Source organism: Drosophila santomea, chromosome 2R (genome assembly GCF_016746245.2).
Source record: "Drosophila santomea strain STO CAGO 1482 chromosome 2R, Prin_Dsan_1.1, whole genome shotgun sequence".
NCBI classification, from domain to species: domain Eukaryota; kingdom Metazoa; phylum Arthropoda; class Insecta; order Diptera; family Drosophilidae; genus Drosophila; species Drosophila santomea.
This window is the reverse complement of record NC_053017.2, coordinates 6286305-6308135: the sequence shown is the minus strand read 5'-3', so window position 1 is coordinate 6308135 and position 21831 is coordinate 6286305. Positions and strand designations below refer to the sequence as shown.

General features: G+C 40.6%; 3 protein-coding genes and 1 long non-coding RNA gene across 4 annotated transcripts in view; 3 read left to right on the top strand and 1 right to left on the bottom strand.

Moving 5' to 3' along the window:
- Positions 1 to 610: 610 nt before the first annotated feature.
- LOC120445882 lies at positions 611 to 952 on the bottom strand. The gene is made up of 2 exons (XR_005615793.1): positions 904 to 952; positions 611 to 858 (listed from the first exon to the last, which is right to left on the bottom strand). It is a non-coding gene; the product is annotated as an uncharacterized LOC120445882 (long non-coding RNA).
- Positions 953 to 2504: 1552 nt separating this feature from the next.
- Positions 2505 to 2831, top strand: LOC120445979. The gene is made up of 2 exons (XM_039626711.2): positions 2505 to 2535; positions 2594 to 2831. The coding sequence occupies exons 1-2, from the start codon at positions 2505 to 2507 to the stop codon at positions 2659 to 2661; spliced, it is 99 nt and encodes a 32-aa protein (XP_039482645.1). The 3' UTR covers positions 2662 to 2831.
- Positions 2832 to 8377: 5546 nt separating this feature from the next.
- Positions 8378 to 9271, top strand: LOC120445548 (transmembrane emp24 domain-containing protein 5). Its single transcript, XM_039626020.2, has one exon. It carries the CDS (start codon positions 8488 to 8490, stop codon positions 9175 to 9177), a length of 690 nt encoding a protein of 229 aa, XP_039481954.1. The 5' UTR covers positions 8378 to 8487; the 3' UTR covers positions 9178 to 9271.
- A 9284-nt stretch (positions 9272 to 18555) lies between these two features.
- LOC120444666 overlaps positions 18556 to 21831 on the top strand; it is a 118158-nt gene continuing 114882 nt past the window's right edge. Inside the window, exon 1 of the mRNA XM_039624512.1 lies at positions 18556 to 18883. The gene's annotated coding sequence lies outside the window, so the exon portion shown is untranslated. The remainder of the gene's footprint in view (positions 18884 to 21831) is intronic.

The window sequence follows — 21831 nt, the reverse complement described above, 5'->3', positions numbered from 1 at the left end:
TTCCTTGGCGCCTTCCGTCGTGGCAAGCGCCAAACGGAAACTTTCCCAGCCAAGTCAGTTGGGATTAGCCGTGATGGCCAGAAGGAGCCGAGTGCGAAGGACTCCTAGTCAGCCTGGGATCCAGGTTAGACACTCGTTTGGTGGCAAACTGCAAATTAAGCTCGACAAAACGATTTGCTTAGATTGCCGTGTACAAATAGGTTTGCCCGAAACGCTTGTTGCAAATGCCTTGGTAATGAGGCATGAGGAATACAAAGTTATACTTTTATTTTTTGGGGTAAGCTGTGCTCGGACTTTTTAAATTTCTTTATAAGACTATTGTCTTCACACGTAACTATAATATTAGCACAGTGCTGATGAGCTTTATTAAGTTAATTATCTATAGTATATTTAATATATATGTATATGTATATATGTATATATATGTAATGTATATATACAACATTTGGGCTAAAATGGGTCATAGCTTGAACTAAAGTGATGTAATTATTATCACTACGGCTCATGAGTAATACTTAACCCCCAAAAGATTTTTCATCCCGATAGACGCAAAGTCATAGTATTCTGCTTTACTAGTTCTCTTGATGTTCAGTCATATTTCGCTAGACTATATATTTAATTTCGACTTTCAGCTTTAATTTCAGTTTCCCAGCTGTATCACTTGCTAATACGTCAGTGTTACATTAAAAAGAACAATGTATTTACCAGATGTGTAAGGTTTAATTAAATTAACAAAGTACTTTGTTGCAGTAGTGTTTTATCATATATAGTCATAATACAGCTAATCCCCGTTTCTACAATCCAAGGGACTACATTTTTCAACTTTAGTTGGAGATCTTGGTGATCGCGACAAGATTGCTATGAGAAAAATAATGATTAGACCTTTAATGCGGAGATATTTACCCAGAACGAATAAGATGCCTCCAAAATTCATATTGTTATAAGCTCTTCATAGACTAGTTGAGGGCTTTTTAAGAATTGCTTAATAAGTGTCGTTAACTTTTTAGTTACGGTTGAGCGCAACGAATCTTTGATTAATACAGCTTATTAATATTAATATTTAATAGTCTACATTAGGGGCAATAGCTAATATGGCTTTACACCTTTACATAAGGGTAATTGAATGTGAATTAATATTTATTAACTTTTTTCACGCCTGATTGTTTTTATACCCGTTACTCGTAGAGTAAAAGGGTATACTAGATTCGTTGAAAAGTATGTAACAGGCAGAAGGAAGCGTTTCCGACCATATAAAGTATATATATTCTTGATCAGGATCAGTAGCCGAGTCGATCTGGCCATGTCCGTCTGTCCGTCCGTCTGTCCGTCTGTCCGTCTGTCCGTCTGTCCGTCTGTCCGTCCGTATGAACGTCGAGATCTCAGGAACTACAAAAGCTAGAAAGTTGAGATTAAGTATACAGACTCCAGGGACATAGACGCAGCGCAAGTTTGTCGATTCAGGTTGCCACGCCCACTCTAACGCCCACAAACCGCCCAAAACTGCCACGCCCACATTTTTGAAAAATGTTTTGATATTTTTTCATTTTTGTATTAGTCTTGTAAATTTCTATCTATTTGCCAAAAAACTTTTGGCCACGCCCACTCTAACGCCCACAAACCGCTAAAAACTGTCCTTCGCACTTACACTAGCTGAGTAACGGGTATCAGATAGTCGGGGAACTCGACTATAGCGTTCTCTCTTGTTATTGTGTAATGTTCAGGTAAGTTATCATTTAATAACTTCCTTTAAGCCCAACACCATATCCTACGCTCGCCGTTAGATCCATTTCCCTGCAGTTTTGCCCAAACAATTTCGCCTTTCTTACCCGCAACATGTTGCGGTCAGCAGAGGCACGCCGATCGGGTTTTGAAATGGGGGTGTTGTGGAATGGATATGAAGGTGGGTTTGGACACTCGAAATCTTGTTTGAGCCGCACACCCGTCGTGCTGCTTGTTGATTGTTTTGCCATTTTGCGGTTGCAAATGATGGCACAGGTGGTGGGGTGTGTTGCCGAGCCTTGCAAATGACCGCAGTGCGTCTAAAAAAAGGGGAACGCATGTGGAAATTTTGAGGGGCAAAGTTTAGGAACTCTGGCAGTCTTAAAGGCCACAAAAGAATCGTTTGGGTAGACGGGTTTAGTCCTTACTGAAGCTCGTGGAAAATGGACAATGGCAAAGTCACTTCTTTGGCTTTCGGTCCTTTTGTTAGATTTTATCATTGCTAAGGCTTTGGCCAAATAATACCCTTTCGTTAAAAAAAATTATGTCTTTCAAAGATTTTATTTACAAGTATTTTCAACTAATATTAATGACAATCGCACTGGGAATTTTTAGTAATATTTTTGTAAGCTTTAATTTTTTGTATATTTTGCAATGCTGGCATTTAAAAACAGCAGACATTTCAGTGTGGAAATTAAAATTTTTCGGTTATAATATATTGATGAAAAAATAGTTTTTAAAGACGAAAACGTTTAATATACAGTTTATTTACATCCTGAAACAATATGAACTTCGCTAATTTTCTTTACTTCATTGGTAAGTCTTTAAGAACCATAAAACTGGAGAAACTTTACGAAAATAATACATTTCTTAGCGATTATAGTTCAAGGATGTAGGGCTCCGGCTTGTTTTAGCAGGATTAAATTTGATTCGGCTAATTAAATCTCATCTCACTGTGCGCCAGGTTTACAGGAAGTGGTATATTTTCCTAATACTTACTGCAACAAAACAAGCATGTGCATGACAAGTAGTAGAAAAAGTTTTAAAAATTTAATAAACCTTTTTATATTATCTAAAAATTTTTAAGTCACAATAAAAAGGATTCAAAAGAACTAATTATGTGTCGACCTTATGTAGAGGGTATTGGGATGTGGTCTCAGTTTGGATCGATCTTATCTTTGCTGTAAATTTTGTTGTAGCTGTTGTAGCCCATTCTCGGGTTGAGGTAAGCCGAAGTGCAATTTAATTTCCCCGTCGATGATTGATGCTACCGTGCGGAGGGTTCACTTTTCAGTGTCCATTCCGATCCCCGACTCCTGGCAGCAAGGACAATACCGCACAAAAGCCAGCAAATTTTGTCTGCCAGCACACCCAGGACAACGGAGAGAACACCACAGGCAGCAGCAAAGGGAAACTTTTTATCGCCGGCCAGGTTAACTTTTAAGCAGACCAACAAGGACTCCCGATTTAAGAGGAGCGCAGGACATTTGCCGGAGATAAACAGATTTATTGTGCTTAAGGACGCACGTTAAACGGGGCGGAGGTACTCACACAGAACGCCGAAAACCAAGTACAAGTACAAGGACAACGATAAGGACTGCGGAACTGAGAGGACTGTTTATAGATTTTCGGTGTCCCCAATTAGCGCAAGAGAAAGGCGGGGGACACGGGAAAAGCGACCGAAATTAGGAGAATAAAAAGAGTACAGACACTGTGCTTCGGTGTCCTCCGCATTCCCTTCTTCTTCCCTTTTTGTGTCAGGATAATAGACATGTAGTAGTAACACTAAGGAAAAATACGTAATAAAAATAAATTTGAAATGACACAGTTCTAATGAGATAATCATTTAATAAATATTCATTAAAGAGCACTTAATTAATGTTTAACCTTATGTGGAGATGTTTTATCTAACTTGCTCTTTTCTTTGAAGCTGTAGCATCCTTTATTCCCAGTGCATCCCGATCCGAGTCCTTGAAGCCCGAACTGCAACTTTCTACTCCGCTCCTGTCGCCAAGTTGTGACAGTTGGCAAAGGATAAGCGCAGGCAGCGGGACAAAATTAACCACAAATGATGACAGTGCCGAGAAATGTGAAACTTTCGCCATCGAAGTCGAAAGCAGGTGAAAAGGATGTCGCGGCTTTGTTGCGCTTGGGTGGCTAAGGATTTCAGCGGCTTCCTGGGCAGCCACTTGCGGATAACTGCGGCCACAAATGAGCTTAGTTGATGTTTTAGTCCTTCAGCTCATTTCCCTTGCTCTGCTTGCTCTTCACCCAGGCCCGTTTATGCGATGAGTCTGTAGGCGTTTTGAAGCTTACACTAGGAATCCTATTGCTTATGTTTGGATCTAAGCGAATTGGCCATGAATATCAGAAGTCGAAGTTGTGGGTATGGGTCAATAGGAAAAGTGTTTAGGAAGATTAGATGCAGTTTTTTAGTGAATAAACTCTACACTTGGGCTTATACTGTAGCTTTCGGCCTAGCCTTGATTTCATTAAATTAAACAAGACACATTGCATAAACAAAATCACTAAGTGTTTATGTTTAACTATCACTGTGATTCCAGTTTAGCTCACTCCTGAAGCATCAAAGTGTTCACTCCATCGGCAGACTTACAGACAATAAACTCAATGGGATTTGACAGATCAACAGAATGCTTAGAACCTAGTTCCTTTCTCCAGCTCGGTATAAACCCAGTTGCAGTGGCGCTCTTCTTCGACTGTGTCCTTACACACACTTCCTGCAACCTTCGGGCCACCTTTGAAGTCAACTAATAGCCGCAACGATGGCGACTTTGTCACACTTCAATGGGCCACAACAGCAATAAAAACAAATAACAGCTGAAAAGTTGTCAAGGAAAGCCATGCCGGCTTGTGGTACGGAGCCATTCAGTGGGAGGGGCAATTCTTAGAGTGAACTGCAATTTCTACACCAAATCGAAGTTGCTTCTGTGGCCGATGGCATTGCTTTTAAGCTTAGTTAAGAAGCACTTTGGAGAGCTTTTCCAAAGCTGCACCAATGTCCTTGCCTTCACAGTTCCGCCCTCGCCGGTGGAAAGTTGTTGCTTCATTGCATTTTATGCTTGTTCAAGTTGTCGTCGGAAATTGCTTATTTATTTGCACTGCTCGCTTGACCAACAAACCCAACAAAACCAACCTAAACAAGGAAAAAGGGGAATCAAACATTTAATGGCATAATTCCCGGCCGGTCTCACTCGTGAACCTGGGTTGATGAGTTTCCCTGTCCGACATTGGGGCAATAAATTTTCCCTAGAAATAGCTCTGTTTTTTCCCAGCACCGGCACCGACTACTGACTGACAACTTGTCGTTTGTTACTACAAAATTCAATGAATATTTGCTTGGCTCACGACCAAAGGAGAGAGCACAAATATATGGGGAAACCATTTCATTGAATGCATTTTCCACATGAGATTCGGAGTTTCTCCTCTGGGGCCACAAGTGAAAGTGGCTGCATACTCGTATTTTTTGCATGGCTTCCTGCAGGTACTATAAATTTTCGAAGCTTGTCAACTGATTTTCTTCTTCGAAAATTCATTCAATTTTCTGCCCCTTAAATTCTTAATTGTGGGGCCTGCAAAAGTTGCTTACACAAATATCAATAACAATAAATTGTAGATTTATTGGCGGTTGGGGCGCAACGAAGAGGGGCAAGCACAAAATACAAATTAATATATTTTCGAGACCGAAAAACAATTTGCCTCTAAAGAAAATATTCTGAAGCCCCAGGCTCCACAACAATTTGTCTTGCTTAATCTCAGTTCATTAATTTAAAGTGCTACTTGCAGAAGAACCTAGAAATACTCAATGGAGTTGGTCAAGGAATTTACCCTCTCGCCATGGAAATTGTCAAAACATCTTTCTGGCCGAATTTGTGGTTTGGTGTTCTTTCGTTCGAAATTTTGTGGTTCGCACAGACTTCTTACCCAGAATATACTTCCATTTGGCTTAGCATTTTGCAATCATTGGCAGCAGCCGTTTTGAGGATTAGGGTCAACTGGCTGTTGTTGTGTCTTTAATAATTCATGAGCCATCTCTGTGGCTGACCTTCGCAATTTTTGGGGTCAATTTATTCTGGCCCGTGATCGGACCATCATCCATCAGCTAAAGTCGCTCAACAGCTGAATGACCAGACTGAGAAAGTTGAGCCCATAACTCTGAGTAGGTGTGGCATTTGTCAAGGACTTGCTCTGATTTTATGGGGTGAGCAATTCCACGGACATTCGCTAATAGAAAATTAAAAAAAAATATGTGGCTGGAATAGGTGTATAGTTTTTATTTGTAATATTATTAAAAATTAGAAAAGATGAGACTGTTGTACATATGTATGTACTTAAAAATGCATGAAATGTATTAAATAATTAATAAATATTAAGGGATAAGTTAAATGGTGGTTAAATGGAGAACCATTGTATTGAACCATTCTTACTATTGAGGTAATCTATACTTGTAGCTGCTTAATAAATATATAGTTTAAATATTCATATAAAACTCAATCGAAATTATTCATACCTTTAAGATTCAGCAAGCTAAGCGCACTTCTTTCGTCGCCCTCATCTTTTTATCGCCATCTTAATTTCATCAAATTAAATTGGCTTCCTCGACAGCAGGGTTTTGATCTTCACCCACCTGCCACGCCCTGCGGAACGCCCCCACACCTGGCGCGCCCCCAGCAAACAATCAACTAAAGCAACACGCATACACACCCACACCCAGAAACACATTCCCTCACATACAGAGGCAAAGGCAACGCACACAAGTGCGCTCCAATGATTCAGACTCCGGTGTCGGCTACTTTGCAGCTGCCAACGCCTTCCACATTTCACAATGTAAGACACCCCGCAGAATCTACACTGAGGGAAAATTACAAAAACATTCATATTAAATGAATTATATAATAGTATGTACGTATCCTTAAGAGGTGGTACATTACATTACATTACATGAGAAGCTTTTACAATAAAAAGAATCGAAACAAACCAATTCACCGATACATTAAGCAAAAGATATTGATTTTAAATATTGAATAAACATAAATTTCATTAAATTTTTTCCTTTTTGACGTTAGGTTAGAAAAAGGATTCTTTCCGTGTAACTCTTTCGCTATTTTCTAGTCCTGATATTGCCAGCCAGTTTTTTCTAGCTGCCATCACCTGCAGTCGACCCCAGGCAACATTTTTATGCGTCCTGTGTGCAGCCTTCATGCTTCGACTGTGTATTCCAGCCTCCGGCATTTGGGCGTCGCGAGTGCATTTTTTTGCTTTCTAAAAAAATATTACTGTTGGTTTGAACTGGAAAGGGGGGCAGTTTAGAGCCTGCTGTGCGCTCATCGCACTTTTTTTGAGTAAATAGCTAAAAGTGAAGTGCCGTATGGCAGTAAAAGTTCGAATGCATCCAGAGCCTTCCAAACAAAATAAAGCTGCCTTAAGAAACTAACTGAAATAGGCATACGCAAATATATGAAATTCGTAAGTAAAATAAAAAAGATTTTTACTTTTTTACTTAAGACGCACTTGTAAAAAATTAAGTTATATTGAATACAATAAAGACTTGGAAGGGAGGAAAGTAGCTCCTTTAAATTTAACGTTTAAAATCGAATTTAATTGGTGTGGTTTCTCATGTGTTTAAATAATATGTTGGCGTACAATAAACGAACTTTGAATGAACTGAGAATGGGAAAGCAACGGAAAGGCTTAAAACGCAAACTCTGCAACTACACATGCATTCCTCCTTCATGAGTATGTGTTATTATGTAGTCTGCATCTATTTGTAAAGTATCCCTGCCCAAACGCAAGCATTTGTTGGTTTCTCTCCTTTTATACCATATTTTTTTGCTTATAAAAAACTCCAGGAGGTGCTTTATTCATACTCTACAAAGCTGAGCTTCTTATATTTCGCATCGTTGCGCAAAAGATAAGGACAGATTATTGCTCATAAAATTAAATAAATGTTAAATTAAAAATATTTCAAATTAAAAAAATATCCTATTCGTTTTCTTATTAATAATTCCAAAATTCTTGCAGTACTTAAAGAGTATAGCATTTTCCTCGATACTGCTACACATTTTAGCGTACTTTTTGTCTCACGCTGCGTCGCCGACAGTTTTTAAAAAAATGAAAGCGCTCGACTCGCCACGCCGCCCTTCCAGTGCCACGCCCACTGCCATTTCCACCAGCCACCGCCCACCTTTGGCAGCATCAGCAGCAACGGTAGCATAAATTTCCATTACCGTTGACAAATATTTACACATCGACCTCAATTCATATTCCTTTTGATGCAGTTGCTTTTAGTTTTGCCAGTCGGGTGGGTGGATGGGAAGGGGATATGTGGTATGGGATTGCGAGGGGGACGGGGGACGGGTGGCAATTGGCGCTGGCTATTAAAAGCAGCATTTAGCACTATGCGCTCACACAACGTTCCTCCAAAGGCCATATGGCAATGCACTGCACAAAAGCTGCAGCACAAGTAGAACTCCAAGTTCAGTTCCAAAAGATATTCTGAAAATTTCAAATAAAATGCGGTCCTTATTATAGTGTAAGTCGTATGCATTAAAAATTATACAGTCAATAGAAATATTAAATAAGCTTAAAAGACCCCCGTCAAGTGCAGCTTTTCTCCAAATGTTTCCTTTCCTCATTAAGGAGGCTACTCCCTTCACTTCCCTAAATACAGACAGAGTGTAAAATAGGCAACCGAACGAACACCAACCAGTCGAACAATTCGAGTCGTAAAATTGCCAAAGCGTCGCGAAAATGTTTCGAATCGCCCGTGTTATTTTGTTGGCACTGCTGTTGGATCTCGAATTTTCCAATGCCGAGCCGCACAACAAACAACTGACTGTATTCGTGGAAGCTGGCCGTCAGGAGTGCTTTTATCAGCCGATTGCCACCACCGAGAACATAAACATAGACTATCAGGTGATACACGGAGGTCTCGGCGAAACCCACGTCAACTTCAACCTTATGGATCCGATTCGTCGGCTTCTGATAAATGAAATCAAAAGGGAAAAGGGCAAACACAGCATGAAGGCCAACGAAACGGGCTCTTATAAGTTTTGCTTCGATAATACAATCAGCACTTTTAACCAAAAGATCGTTTCCTTCGCCCTGGAAGTAGCTCCGGCCGACCGAGAGGAGCGGGAATTGCGTGATCTTCGCCAGGAAATGTTGACCGACTACCAATTTGACGTGGCCTATGCTGGTATCGATAGCTACATGGGAAAGATCCATGTCAACCTCATGAGATCCCGTCAAACTCAGGACTTCATTCGAGCGATCGAGGCCAGGGATCGCAATGTGGCCGAGTCCACCTACTCCATGGTCAACAACTGGTCGTGGGCCCAATTTTTGTCCATGATATTTGTTGGCCTCCTGCAGGTATTGATGGTCCGGAGTATTTTTCATACGACGGGAACGTTTTACAAGTTCTGGAAAAGCTTTTAAGCTTAAGCTGTTGGGAAGAATGTGAGATTGTATTTAAAAATATTTATCAGGGCATGCAAACTTAAAAATAAATAAATAATTTTATTAATGCTAAGCTTATTAAATACTTAAAAACATTTCACGAAAATCGTGTCAGAAGTATAAAAGTCTTTCCATACACTGATACTCAAGCTTACTCTAAGGGGTCTCTTCCTCATTTGGCTGCTCCTTGTGTGAGCTTCCTCCAAACGGTAATTTGCACTTCCCGTGTTTAATTTTTCTCCCGCTCCTTAGGCTTGGCCTTACATTTGCCACGCCCCTTTTTGGTCCGCCCTCCACTGCAGCGTATTGTTGGCGTAATTAACAACTGCGGCTCCGTTGGCCATTGTTTACTCAGTGGCAGCGAGCGTCGCAGTGTTAATTACTCCCCGGCGCACTGGAGTCTTCCTGAACCACCTTGCCTCTTAGTGCTCGTGTGCCCGGCGTGCTCCTGGGGGTCCCACTGACACAGTGGCTCTCTTGGCCTCCAAGCTGCCTTCCCGGGTGACTTTTGGGCGAGGCCACCGGCGATGACAGTGCTCCCGGCGCCTCTGAAAGGTGCAAATTAAAGTGCCACCTGTGGCCAGTCTAGTGCCTCGGAAATGCGTGCCAAGTGAGTTCCAAGTGGAAATGTGGTGTCTGGAAAGACCTTGGAGATAGGTGGACACAAGATTTGAGTATGTGGAGCTGTACTTCAGAAGTCCATCTTTAAGGCTATTGAACCTAGAGTAATTCTGGGAACAAAGTGCTAACAGTAAGCTCAAACCTAAACTATCAATAATTAGTGCCAGCCAAATTACTTAAAAAGAACACAAATAAACCCCAATTTAAAGAGATACTACCGTAATTAATTGCCGAATTATACGTGTGTGAAACTTTTGTTGAAATTCAATTCAGTTAAGGCGCCACAGTAATTTAAATCCCCCGTTGGGCACTTAAATTGTCCCTCCATCCGCATTCGTTTTGGTTGACGGTAACGCCCGAACATGGACGCACTCACGAACCGCTTAAGGACTTCATCGCGGTCCTTGTTCCTGTCATGTAAGGAATCCATCCAGGAAAATATATCAACGAAAAAGAGGTTCACACATGTATGCTTATTTCTTGGCGATTTAACGAGCTTTATGGCCAGTTGTACTTTACACTTAAGTGGCGTTTTAAAGCCCCAAGGGAAACCGCCGGGGGAAAAGGGCTAACGATCGTTTGTCAGTGCCAGAGGAAATGAAAAAGAAAAGCCGCTGTTAATTTCATTACGACGGCTGCATCTCTGCACAATCGTAAAAAGGACATTTAATTGCAGCTGCCAAACGATGCAAAGGCGGCGTTGGCCATTTTAACGATCAAATTATGGACGAGAAGGAGTTGTGTCGTCCAAGAGAGAAGTCACAATTGCATGCAGATATCCTCGCCAGATACTGTCGTGTCCATTTTATCCATGGCACCAGCTGTCATCGTCCTTCAGTGCTAAAATCCCCTTTTGCCAGTTTAATGAGAAGAGAAAACCCGGGTTGCAAATGAATAAAGTTTCCTCACAACCTTAATCGATGAAAGAAAATTTGCCTTCGAGCGTAAGTAAAAGATTAGGGCTTAGTAATATACTTTTACATACATATTTTGTGGTTGAAATAAATTGGAAATATAAATAAATACAGACCAGCAGGGCATGTAACTTGCAATAACAGACTAAGGCGTCGATTGACAAAATATTAATGAAAAATCCACACAAATAAGATTCGATACCAAATTTTGTAGGGTACACTCGAAAAACTAAAAATTCTTCTTCGTTTCTAAAAAAATACGGAATAATTTTCGAAAATGTGCACAGTTTTGGGTGATTTGAATGGCCATATTAATTTGTATGGCATATAAAGATTGGACAGACAAAGGATAAGATGGGAAAAAAGTAAACATTTTTCAGAAGGGTAGGCATAACAGTTGTGGAAGGCTTTAGGTCACTTGAGTGGGCGTGAAAATCTTCTGAAATAAACTTGCAGTTAGATTGTAATGACGATCTAACTGCCTAGTTCCGATATCCAATCATAACTCTCTAGCTCTCAGATGGGCGGAAATGTCCTGATCAAGAGTATTTGTACTTCGCCTTCTTTTACATGTGACATGTCTTTATATGAATCCAGAAAACTCTCTTACTCTACTGTACGGTGTATAATATTTGCTTCAGTAGTTTGGGGGATACATTTCTTTCAGTCTGTTTTTATTATGTACGGACGTAGGAGAAAACGTAAAGATAACTACATGCACTTCAAGGACCTCAAACAGCTTTGAGTGAAAACATATAATACTGGACAAAGTATAGAACACATGAATATGAAAAAATATAAAAAATATAACTCAATTACTGAGAAGTTGAATAGAACTGATGACAACTACAGGAAGTAAAATCAACGTATATAGTTAGATTGGTATTTGAGGGTATTTGGGAGATGGCATGACCGTTATTTTCCCTTTAACTTTGTCTTAATTAGCGGTTAGATACTGTATCAACGTGTGCCTCTGTAATATAATTACTTCGCCAGTGAGTCAATTCTGACAATCAAATATAGTTGGCATCATCAACAAACATTGGTCACGTATGCGGCCAATGATAATTAATAACGATTATATCTGTTTCGAGCGTTTGATTACAAAGTCTAGTTTTCCCAGATAATTGCTGTAAACCAGATTTATCCCTTAAGCAAGGCAAATGCTGATGATAAGGTTACCATGTCATTGCTAGGTGCATTTAAAAGAGAAAATAAAAACACTGTGACCAATGCTGGGCATACCTGTTACTGGCAGATTAAAAGGATACATAAAATAAAAAATATGTAACAGTTAGAAAAGCGGATATTCGTATGAACCCAACCCTAGAATATTCTATTTAGGACCACTAGGAACACTGACAGGGAATTTTGGATAAATCATGCATAGTTTAGTGACGAAGTAGCTGTGCAAAAGATTGTCACGCCATTTCTATCAGCCACAAACTACAAACCGAAGATCTGTCAAGCAACCACCAATGAAAAATGTCTGGATATTTTAATGACTTTACTTATTTTAAATCATACGGATATGCTAAAAACGTGTTCCTCTTTTCTTGTATTTATTTATTAGGTACGCATTGAAAAAGTAATTTACCATAAAAAAAAGTCCTAAAATATATTTTAGAAGCTAATTTTGGATTCCATTTAATCGCAAGAATTTGTCCGCGTATTTTTGCGTATGTTCTTCCCTATCGACTTCTCAGCCTTTTATCTCGGGAGCAATCCCATTAAGCATGCAAGTTGTGAGCACATATAAAAAGGTACGGAGCACAGGAGTTGTTCATTATGCATGAGAAGTGACATATCAAGACATATGGCATGAGTTGGCAGAAGTTGGCAGGAACCTTAAGACCCTGCTGCCCTGCCCTACATTCATTTTGCTCCTCGCACACTCAGACACACATACATATACTTTCATTTTAGGGGCGTTTTAATTGCAAACTGGCACACAAGGAACCCATTCGCGTTGCCTTGGCAGTCCCCTCTAATATTGCCTGCCGACCATGGCCATTAGGGGCGGTCAAGTGGCCGCCGCGCCACAACCAACCTTCCACAAACTTCCACAACCTTCCGCCGACAATCAGGCGAACAAATTGGGTTACTGCTCAACTGTCTGGTTAATGGCTACAATGACACAATTAATTGCATGTTGGCGGCCATTTGCAGCACTCGAGACCCTCAGCTGCCGCCGCTGCCAATGTGAATTAAGTTTTGTGCAAAAACTTAATATGCGGCCAATGCTAAAAATAAATTGCTAATTAGTCCTTAGATCCTCTCAATGCAACGCTGACACTGACAGCCGCCATATCGAAAGTGGCACACGGAAAATCAGAGTTTAGGCAACATTGATGGGAGGGAAATTCCCAAAAACATTACAGTTTCAAGTCTGCAAGGACATGGTTTTGAAAATATGTAGGGCTGTTTTAAGTGCTGAGTCATTTCAATAGTCACAGACATATATACGGAAAAAAAATGAATTAACTTTTGCTCCGCTCTTCTTTGTGCCATTACTGATACAGCAAGGCAATGGTTTTTGGTATGTTTGCGTGTGCGTATTTCACATATACTCCAATTATTTGGAAAAGTAAAACAAGTGCATGTCCAATTCAGCATAACTTTTACCTGCTAATAACGTTCAGCCTCCCATGTGGCTATATCTCCCTCATATGGTCCTTTACCTCTTTATCCCTTTTTGCCGACCTGCCGGCGCCGGAATGTCCTGTCCGGGGTCGAAGCATACTTCCTGCGATTGTATTGTGTTTAGCCGGGTTAGGAAAAGCTGAACAGAGCGCTTTAAATTGCAAAAAGCTTTTGCCCTTCAGTCGCTCGGTTTTCCATTTTCCTCGGAAGGAAAACTTTGCCAGCAAAAGGCAGAGCGCTCATAACAATGAAACTTTGCACGCTTGGCAATTATGTGAGTGGGCCAATGCACACACATATGACCCCATATCCTTTGGCAAATTAACCCACTTCTGCTCAGCCATCCAATGTTTTCTTAGCTGCGTCTGAAGATGTACAATTTTCATTACGTTTTTCGAGAGTGTTTTTACTTTTCCCTCCCAACCTTGTGAACTCTGTATTGTTAGATTCTCGACCTATTCGCCAACTCTTGTTTATTTTCCATCGAGCTTGACCAAGACTTAGTCCAGAGGGAGGAGTCCTTTGATCGGGTTTTCCTCGCACTTCTGGCAAAGTGCATTTCTGTGTTGAGTAAATTTATGTTTCACATATTTCTGCTTTACCACTGGCCCGGTCAGCATGTAATATGCAAAGGAATTCCTGCACGCAAATGCATTAGTGTTTTTATTCCTGCCATGAATATGCAACTTGTGCGACGGTCACTCAAGAAAAATTTACATTTTTCCTGCCGAAATTGCTGCTTGGCATGAGGGGTAATAAAAATAGCAAACACAAGGAACTCTGTCCTCAACTGGTGGCTCATTAAAATGCTTTTGAGTCACCAAAGTCAAGTTGCTAATGGTGCGCCCTCAAACGCGTGAAAAGCTGGTAAAAGTTGCTAATGCGTTGGTTCGTCAGAAGCTCGCCACGAATTTTCCTCTTCGCAAGTCCAAGTGAAGGAGTGACCAAAGTCAGCGACTCGCACGACTGAGCGCCAACCAAATTACATTGGCCATAAAAAGTGCGCCAGAAAGCGGAGTGTGTGTCTTTGTTAACTGCTGCGTTTCGCGGCTATTAAAAATATTGTGTGTTACCAGCCACAGATAATGAGCACACACAAAAACCCTTCAGCGTTAACTGAAAATGAGACCCAGATATTAGCAGTAAATTAAGCAACTACAAAAAGGTATTTTAAAACTATGCGTTAATTGGGTGAGTTTTGATTTAAATTTAATAAATTTAAACCAGTTATACCTAGTTTATTACGCCCAACTCATTTTTAATTGTTACTTAAAACAAGATGAAATAATATATATTTTTCTGGCGCTTTAGGAGTTACATTGATTTTTGCATAATAACAATTGTTTTTTTCGCTTAAGCTAAAAACAATTACAATTACAATAATAAAACTGCCCAAAACCTTTAAGTAAAATTTAAATTGCGAATAATCTGAAACTTTTCAAAGCCTCTTCTACTTAAATATAATTGCATCTTACACCCGACCAGCTAGGAGTTTTGGGCCAGCAAACGAAATGCGGCAAGATAGTTTTTAATACGTCCCTTCGGAACAATCCGTCTTGTCCTTGTGCGCGTTCGTGTCCCTCTCCCAATGCGTAAATGCCTAATGAAACGCGTCGCAGCCCAAAAGCGCAAAATGAGCTCCCCGTTTAGCATAGGACAACCCACATTTCCCACTTCCCGCTTATTTCGATGGGAAAAGCCCTACAAGGCAGACGACAAGCTGAACTAAGGCGAGGACAATAACGACAGCGACAAGGACAACGGAGGAGCAAGGATGCAAGGACGTTGGGACGTAGCCGACCAGTGGCAATAATTTAATTTAATGTGTTTGCATGCAGCGACAACAAGAACAACCTTAACCACCGAGGAGGATGCCGTCCTGGGGCCCCAAGATAACTCACAATTTGTGGCCGCTGCAACTCGCGACTTGCAACGCACATCTTGCAACGCGGCAAAGGCGAAATTTATGGCTCCTTCCGTTTGCGATATTCCCCAACATTTGGGGGCGGAAAATTCATGCTGAAATTATTAGTGTAAACATTTTGCATTTAATTAATAATGCGAACAGCCAAGCCGCGTTGACAGCCATGGCCACAAAAGTATCCAACATCGTGGGGCCAACTTCGTCGCCAGTAATGCGATAATAATGAGGCATTGACTGAAGTGGCGTTGCAAGCTTGTTTTTAAATTCATTTATGGGAGCGCAATCTAATAATAATAATAATTCATAGTTTAGGTATTAAAAAAACAAACATTTGGTTGTTAAAAAATTACACGGAATTCCAAGGACAGCATGGTCTATTGCCTCGACTATCAGATACCTGTTACTAAGCTAAACCGAGTGTGTGGGAGACGGAGATAGGCAAGCAACAAAGCTGCTGTGGCTAATTTAACTGCCTTACTATCTCAATATTTCCAAGATGTTAACATTTTAACATTAATGTGATATTTTATTAAATCGTTTATTTATACTGTTGGAAAGGATTCCTTCAACCTGTTAAATGCCTTCCAACGAATCTTTTAATCTACGAGCAACCAGCATAGATATGCTGCTGCATTTATATTATGCCCTTTAAAGTTCTGTAAAATGCCTACCGCAATGAGATCGTTATTGCCCTCGGCTTAAATCACCAAAAACCCCTGGCTCCGAATTCGTTTTTTTTTTGTTTTTTTGGGTTGTAGATATGTATAAATTGTCTGCACATTTTCTAGACATCACAATATAAAGCCTAATAAATATGGGACAACAACAAGCAAGCAAATGAAAATCAAAATAAGCTTTTTGCCAGAAACAGAAGCAAAGCGAACTTAAAGAATGGAATTGTTGTAAATGGGAAGGAGCAGATATAGCTAAAGTAAGCATCTCAAATGCGGAATAATGAGCATAAAAACGCTAACAGAACCGCAAAGAAAGAAAGGTGAGGGGGTTGTGAGTAGGTGCCAAGACGACCGTAAATCTTTTTGTGGCGCTTTCAAGGTAAAATAACAATTTAAGTTTATTACTCGGATAAGAGACAACAGTAAGAAAAACTTCCCCCTCAAGAAAGAGCAGGGCAAACGTACGGGCACAACACTGACTGACCACTCAGGGGCTGCTCGGCTGCTGGGAAAACCCCGCACAAATCTATGATATATGACAGAGAGAAATGTGCGTCGGTTGCCAGGACAGCTGCGAGGATTTGTTCGTCCTTACTTTCAGCTTTTATTTCACTCGGCGCACACACACAGAAAGTTTCTTCAACCCAAGAGTGGAGGGCGAAAAATAAAGCAATGATGACGATACGGGGGCGGTAAAATGTTGAGGAAGTCTGCGAGTCGCTCTTTTATGTAGATTGTCACAGTTGTTGCTCGCTCTTATTTCGTGGCAACTTTTTTACAAATCTCCAAGATTGTCCTTTATGACGGCACCATACAAAATTAACAGGGCAACTACCATGCGAAGTTGGCCCAAACAACCGAGCAGCGGAGGTGGGGATGGTGGGTTTCCCCTTAGTGACTATCCTGGTTCTTGGGGATAAACTGGGTTTCCATATGACTGCCTAAGTAATTATTTTGACAAGCTTGTCGCCTTCAGTCTCATTTTATTGCCCTCCACTTTCAATTCATCACAACTTTCACTAGATATGCTTCATGAAATTATAGAAACAGCAAATTCGCCTCAAGTCCAAATGCAGGATAAAAGTAATGTTTGTAACTCTTATTCTATAAGAGTATTAATTAAAAAAATATTTAAGTTAAAAATAATGCATATCAAAATGGTCCAAATTTGACCAACTTTGCTGTGTATTGGTGAACCACTGTAGACTTGTTTTATTCGAAATTTTCCCAGTTCCAAAGAAGGAGTAAGTAACGGATATGAAATATGCCAGACTGGAGACACCTGTGCGTTGGATACCACCCATTTGGCCAGCTCCAAAGTGCGTGGAGTGAAGCGGTGTGGAGTGGAGTAGAGTGGAGTGAACTGAAGGACAGTGGCGTGGGCCAAACATGTGCGCCACTTAATGGCCAAAAGCAGTCGAAGGAAGTGGAGCAGCAGACGGCTACTGGATGGCCCTGCCACTTTGACAGAGTGGTCCATGGACACGGGGCGCCCCAGATTCTTACCTTTTCCGCCCGCTGGCAAATCACAATTCGATTGTCTCTACGTGTCACTTACAGGACACGGGGCTGCATTTAGGCAGCATCCCTCCATTATACAATGAAGGTGCCACCGCCCAATTTTTCCAGCCATTTTCGCCATCCACTACCCTCGGGCAAACAAAGCAGTTAATGGCTTGCAAGTTGAAACAACGCCTGTTTGTGTGTTTGTGTGTGTGAGTGGGGAATGTTGGCCCTGCTCCTTTGATTTTCCAGAGCCTTATATCAGTTTTAATGTCCTGGTTTTTGGACACTGCTCGCCGCCATGGCTGCCATCCGTGTGGTTTAATTAGCGCTGTCTGCCAGTCAACCATGTGCACAAATTAGTACATTGGCCACGGTTGAGCGTTTAGGCCAGCTTTTCATTTGCCCAGCAAATCGGTTCTACAGTTCGGACTTCAAGTTCACTGATTGGCTTTCAAGCCAACCGTGATTAGGTATTCTCTGCTCTGCAATGTACGTTGATCATAATGATAGAGGGGGTCCACTAACTAGTTACTGCTTTTCCCACTACAAAAACGTAACTTACTAAACCTATTTAATGGTTACCCATTTAAAAATAAATAAAAAGACATGAGATGCTAGAGATGAATGAAATTTATCAAATTAAATTTTTAAAAATATAAAGGTACGTTTAAAATGTAAGCAAATACCCCAATTCTACTTAGATGGTTCCAAATACATGGTGTTCAAAACGGACCATTAAAAATAGTAAACAAAGTCAAGTCGAAAGCTAAGAAAAGCTCTCTCCCAGTAAATGTCCTTTTCAGCGCGCTGAATGTGGATGCAAAGCTCTCGGAACTTCTCTTTCGCGCGCCAGTCTCTCTTAAGCCAAAGCTCGCCCAAGAAAGCTCTCGCAGGGATGCTGTAATGGCAGAAGCTCTCTGCCAACCTCCTCGGATCTCTGCCGCCATTCCGGACAGCTTCGTTCGCTCCCCGATTTTTTCGTCCTGGCCTCGTCGGTTCTGGCCTGATGTTGTAGTAGGTCTGGCCAACGTCGAAAGGCTGGCTAGTTAACCACGCCGATTCAGTCAAGCTCCAGCATCCGTTCACTGAGGCGGCTCGATGGTGCTACGCTCACCGAAAAATCCCAGAGACGAGCAACGCGTTCGGTCGGTTGTTTGTGTGTGTCAGTGGGTGAACAGTGCGTATGAGTGATTTTCCGTGGCACTGAAGGAGGCCCAAAACGAACCGGTGGACCTTAAAGTTGTTGGGTAAACAACGGAAAGTCGGTTAAGCGTGGCAAGTAACGGGTTGCGGATTGAATAAACAAGGCCAAGAGCGAATGTATGGAATGGAATGTGCACAAACTGCAGAAAAATTCAAAGAAAAAGTTACACAAATATTCAACAACAAATCAAGCCAAAAATGTAAGCTCAGCAAATAGTGTTTCCAAAAAATTAAAACCTTCAATAGAAGAATTATTCCTAATGTCTTTCGATAAAAACGAAAAACCCAAATATGACATAAATTAATATTAAACAAATTCAGTTAAATTTAACCGAGTATAAAAAATAAATTATTAAATTCCAGATAATTGTTTGCAATCAAATATTGCACAATATTTTGTTTTATGTTTTAAACAATAATTGAAAACCAAAAATTATATACCGAATTAAGTCTTTAAAATACAAAATTAAAATAAAAATTCAAACCAATAACTAACGCAAAAAGACTCAAAATACAAATGAGCAAATAAATTAAAAACTAAGCACAATACTGCTCACAAATCGAAGCTAGGAACTAAACTCTACAATTTTTCTGTCTTCGGCGCAGAATACTACGGATAAATTGTGAAAAATTTCACATCCCCACCAAATTTTGTTCGATTTTCAAGTAACCGAATAGGTGGCATAGTTTGTGCTCTATATACGAGCTAAGGCCATAAAAACATATTGGCAACATTTCAAACTCTCCAAAGTTCTTTTACCTTTGGCCCAGTGAAAGACCCAAAACAACAGCACACAAACAGGCAAACAAACGAACTGACTGGCAAACAAAAACCATTTTGTCCAATAAATCATTGAGGAAAAGCAGGAAAACTTGTGAGGAAGACGAAACTTTTTGTTTCATATATTTTTTGGTAAACGGGGCAGTGAACGGCAAAAGTTGAGAAAGTCATACGAATTAGTTTTGGCAAACCGGACAACCTGACGTTTAAGCAAAGATATTGGATTTTATGAAAAACTGTTTGCTGCAAAATTTGCATCGACTTCTGAGTGCTGTAATTGATGTGCATCTTTGATTGCTTAGTTTTCTGGGAAGGAGACTTAATTTTCCATTCAATCTCCAGGGATAAATCAAGTCGGAGGTCCGTTTACCTAATCGCAACACATTCGCAAAGCCATCTGGCCCAAAATCACAAATGGCCAGCAGACAGCAGGCGCCCTCCAGGATATTTGAACTGGTCCTAAAAATTCTCGTGAACCGTCTCTCTCATCAACTTAAATTGTGGGAAATTAATCAAGTTGAAAAGGTTTCTTCTGGTCGGCCTGCGAAGACACCACAAAAGATTGCGCCTCGGGTTTCTGGGCGGCTCGTTTCGCCCTTTGTTTTCTGTTATTGTTATGGCCTCCAAAGTCTGGCTCTGACTCACAAGAGAAGTCAACATGCGAAGGGCGAACCTTTTTGGTGCTGCCAAAAAACCTTAGCTTTGCATTCATGCGGAAATTAAAGCAATTGCACAGAGAGAAAGATGCTGGAACTGAGAGATTCCAATTCGAAAATAATTTTCTTTTGAAATTAGTAAAACATTTCTTCAGGCACACTTTATAACTTCTCTCTTTTTCCTTCCGTAAAATATACTTTTGATTCCTATACCCCTTTGAATGTTACCTCTAAAAACGACATTGGATATCGACGGAAGTTTCTTTATGTGCGCCTTACAAGGCAGTGAAAGCAAAAAGCCGTTGGCGATTTTCCCCACACTGCTCAAATTGAAACTGTGTTCCTCAAAGCCAGGGGCCATCAGCTTGAGCTGATGCACAAAAACACAAACACACGCACAGGGAAAGGACACGTGTAACACTTTCTGTAAAGAAGAAAAAATGACCTTAAAGCGAGCCTTAAACGCACGCCACAGTTTCAGTTTTTCGCCTTTCTGGGTCAACGCCTGGTTGACATTTTAGCCCGGGTGCAGAGTTCATGGAAACCCTTTTTTAATTAATACAGTCTGCGCTGCAGAAGCAGCCCCTCTCCTGTGGTAACCTCATTAAAATGCGTTCGAAAATGAGACCGCACACTCCGAACATTTAGTGTTTGTGCAGCACTTTAGCTGCGACGGCTTTAAAAGCACGAATTCATAAAGCGACAGTTGATGAGTTTTTATAGTCAGTACTTTTTATAGCCCCTCCCGGCCCTCAGGTATTTAATATAATTTAATTAATTAGCGCGCTAGAAAATTTGTCACCGGCTCTTAAAGGCTAATGCAATGTGGAGGCTCGTTAGCTGATTTGAATGAGAGAAAAGGCTCAATTATTTGAGCTTATTCAAGCATTTTGGGATTATATTTAAGCACACTGTGTGCAACATAGTATTGTCAAAGTGCAACTCATCAAGTGTGCGATTCTCATTAATGAAACAAACGTAAGCTTAAACTACACGTGTAGAGTTCCACTCGTTTGAGTGGGAAATTATTATTTGATTGAGACTTAAGTGCAACTAATTGGCAGTGGCTTGGCTTTGATATCAAAATATTATTCTTTAATAAAATCATTGGAGTAAAGACGCCAATTGATTTATATGTGCGCAGTATTACTTGTTCGGCTCGAAAATGTCCAAGTAAATATTGAATTTAAGCACAACGTTTTCTGTTTAATCCCCATTACATTTTACGTTATTTCAGACCATAAAGGAACACAAGTGCACGTAATATATTTGCGTCGCGCAATTTCCAAATAAACCATTTACGTTCTGCGTTGGCAAAAACCATCAAAAATAAATGAAGCATAAATGCCAAAAGCACACAGAAATGAAAAAAAAGAAGACATTTTGCCAAGACTGAGGAACGTATAGGGGCGAAGTGATTTAATTTTTCTGTAATTTTCTTTATGGCTCCTTTTTTTATTTTGTAAATCTCCAAGCGACAAACAACGAGTGGGTATGCTGCAACTTTCAGGGGGAGAGTAAATAGGTTTTGCGAGGAATTAGAAACACGAAACGCCATTTGGCGGCAAAAATAACCGGAAGGAATTATAGCAGGCCTCGCCTGCCGTCTCTTTCACTCTGCCCGTGCCCCGTCCCTTTCTAAGGCCGGCATCCGCGAGGAGGAAATTAAATGTTTTACTGTCTGCGGTGCGAGATGAGAGCACAATTATAA

What these genes read in the sequence shown, in the direction of transcription:
- LOC120445979 (XM_039626711.2), top strand. Translation starts at nt 2,505, where the DNA reads ATGAACTTCGCTAATTTTCTTTACTTCATTG. An exon ending in TAATTTTCTTTACTTCATTG is followed by an intron (nt 2,536 to 2,593) that starts GTAAGTCTTTAA and finishes TACATTTCTTAG; the next exon opens with CGATTATAGTTCAAGGATGT.
- LOC120445548 (XM_039626020.2), top strand. Translation starts at nt 8,488, where the DNA reads ATGTTTCGAATCGCCCGTGTTATTTTGTTGGCACTGCTGTTGGATCTC.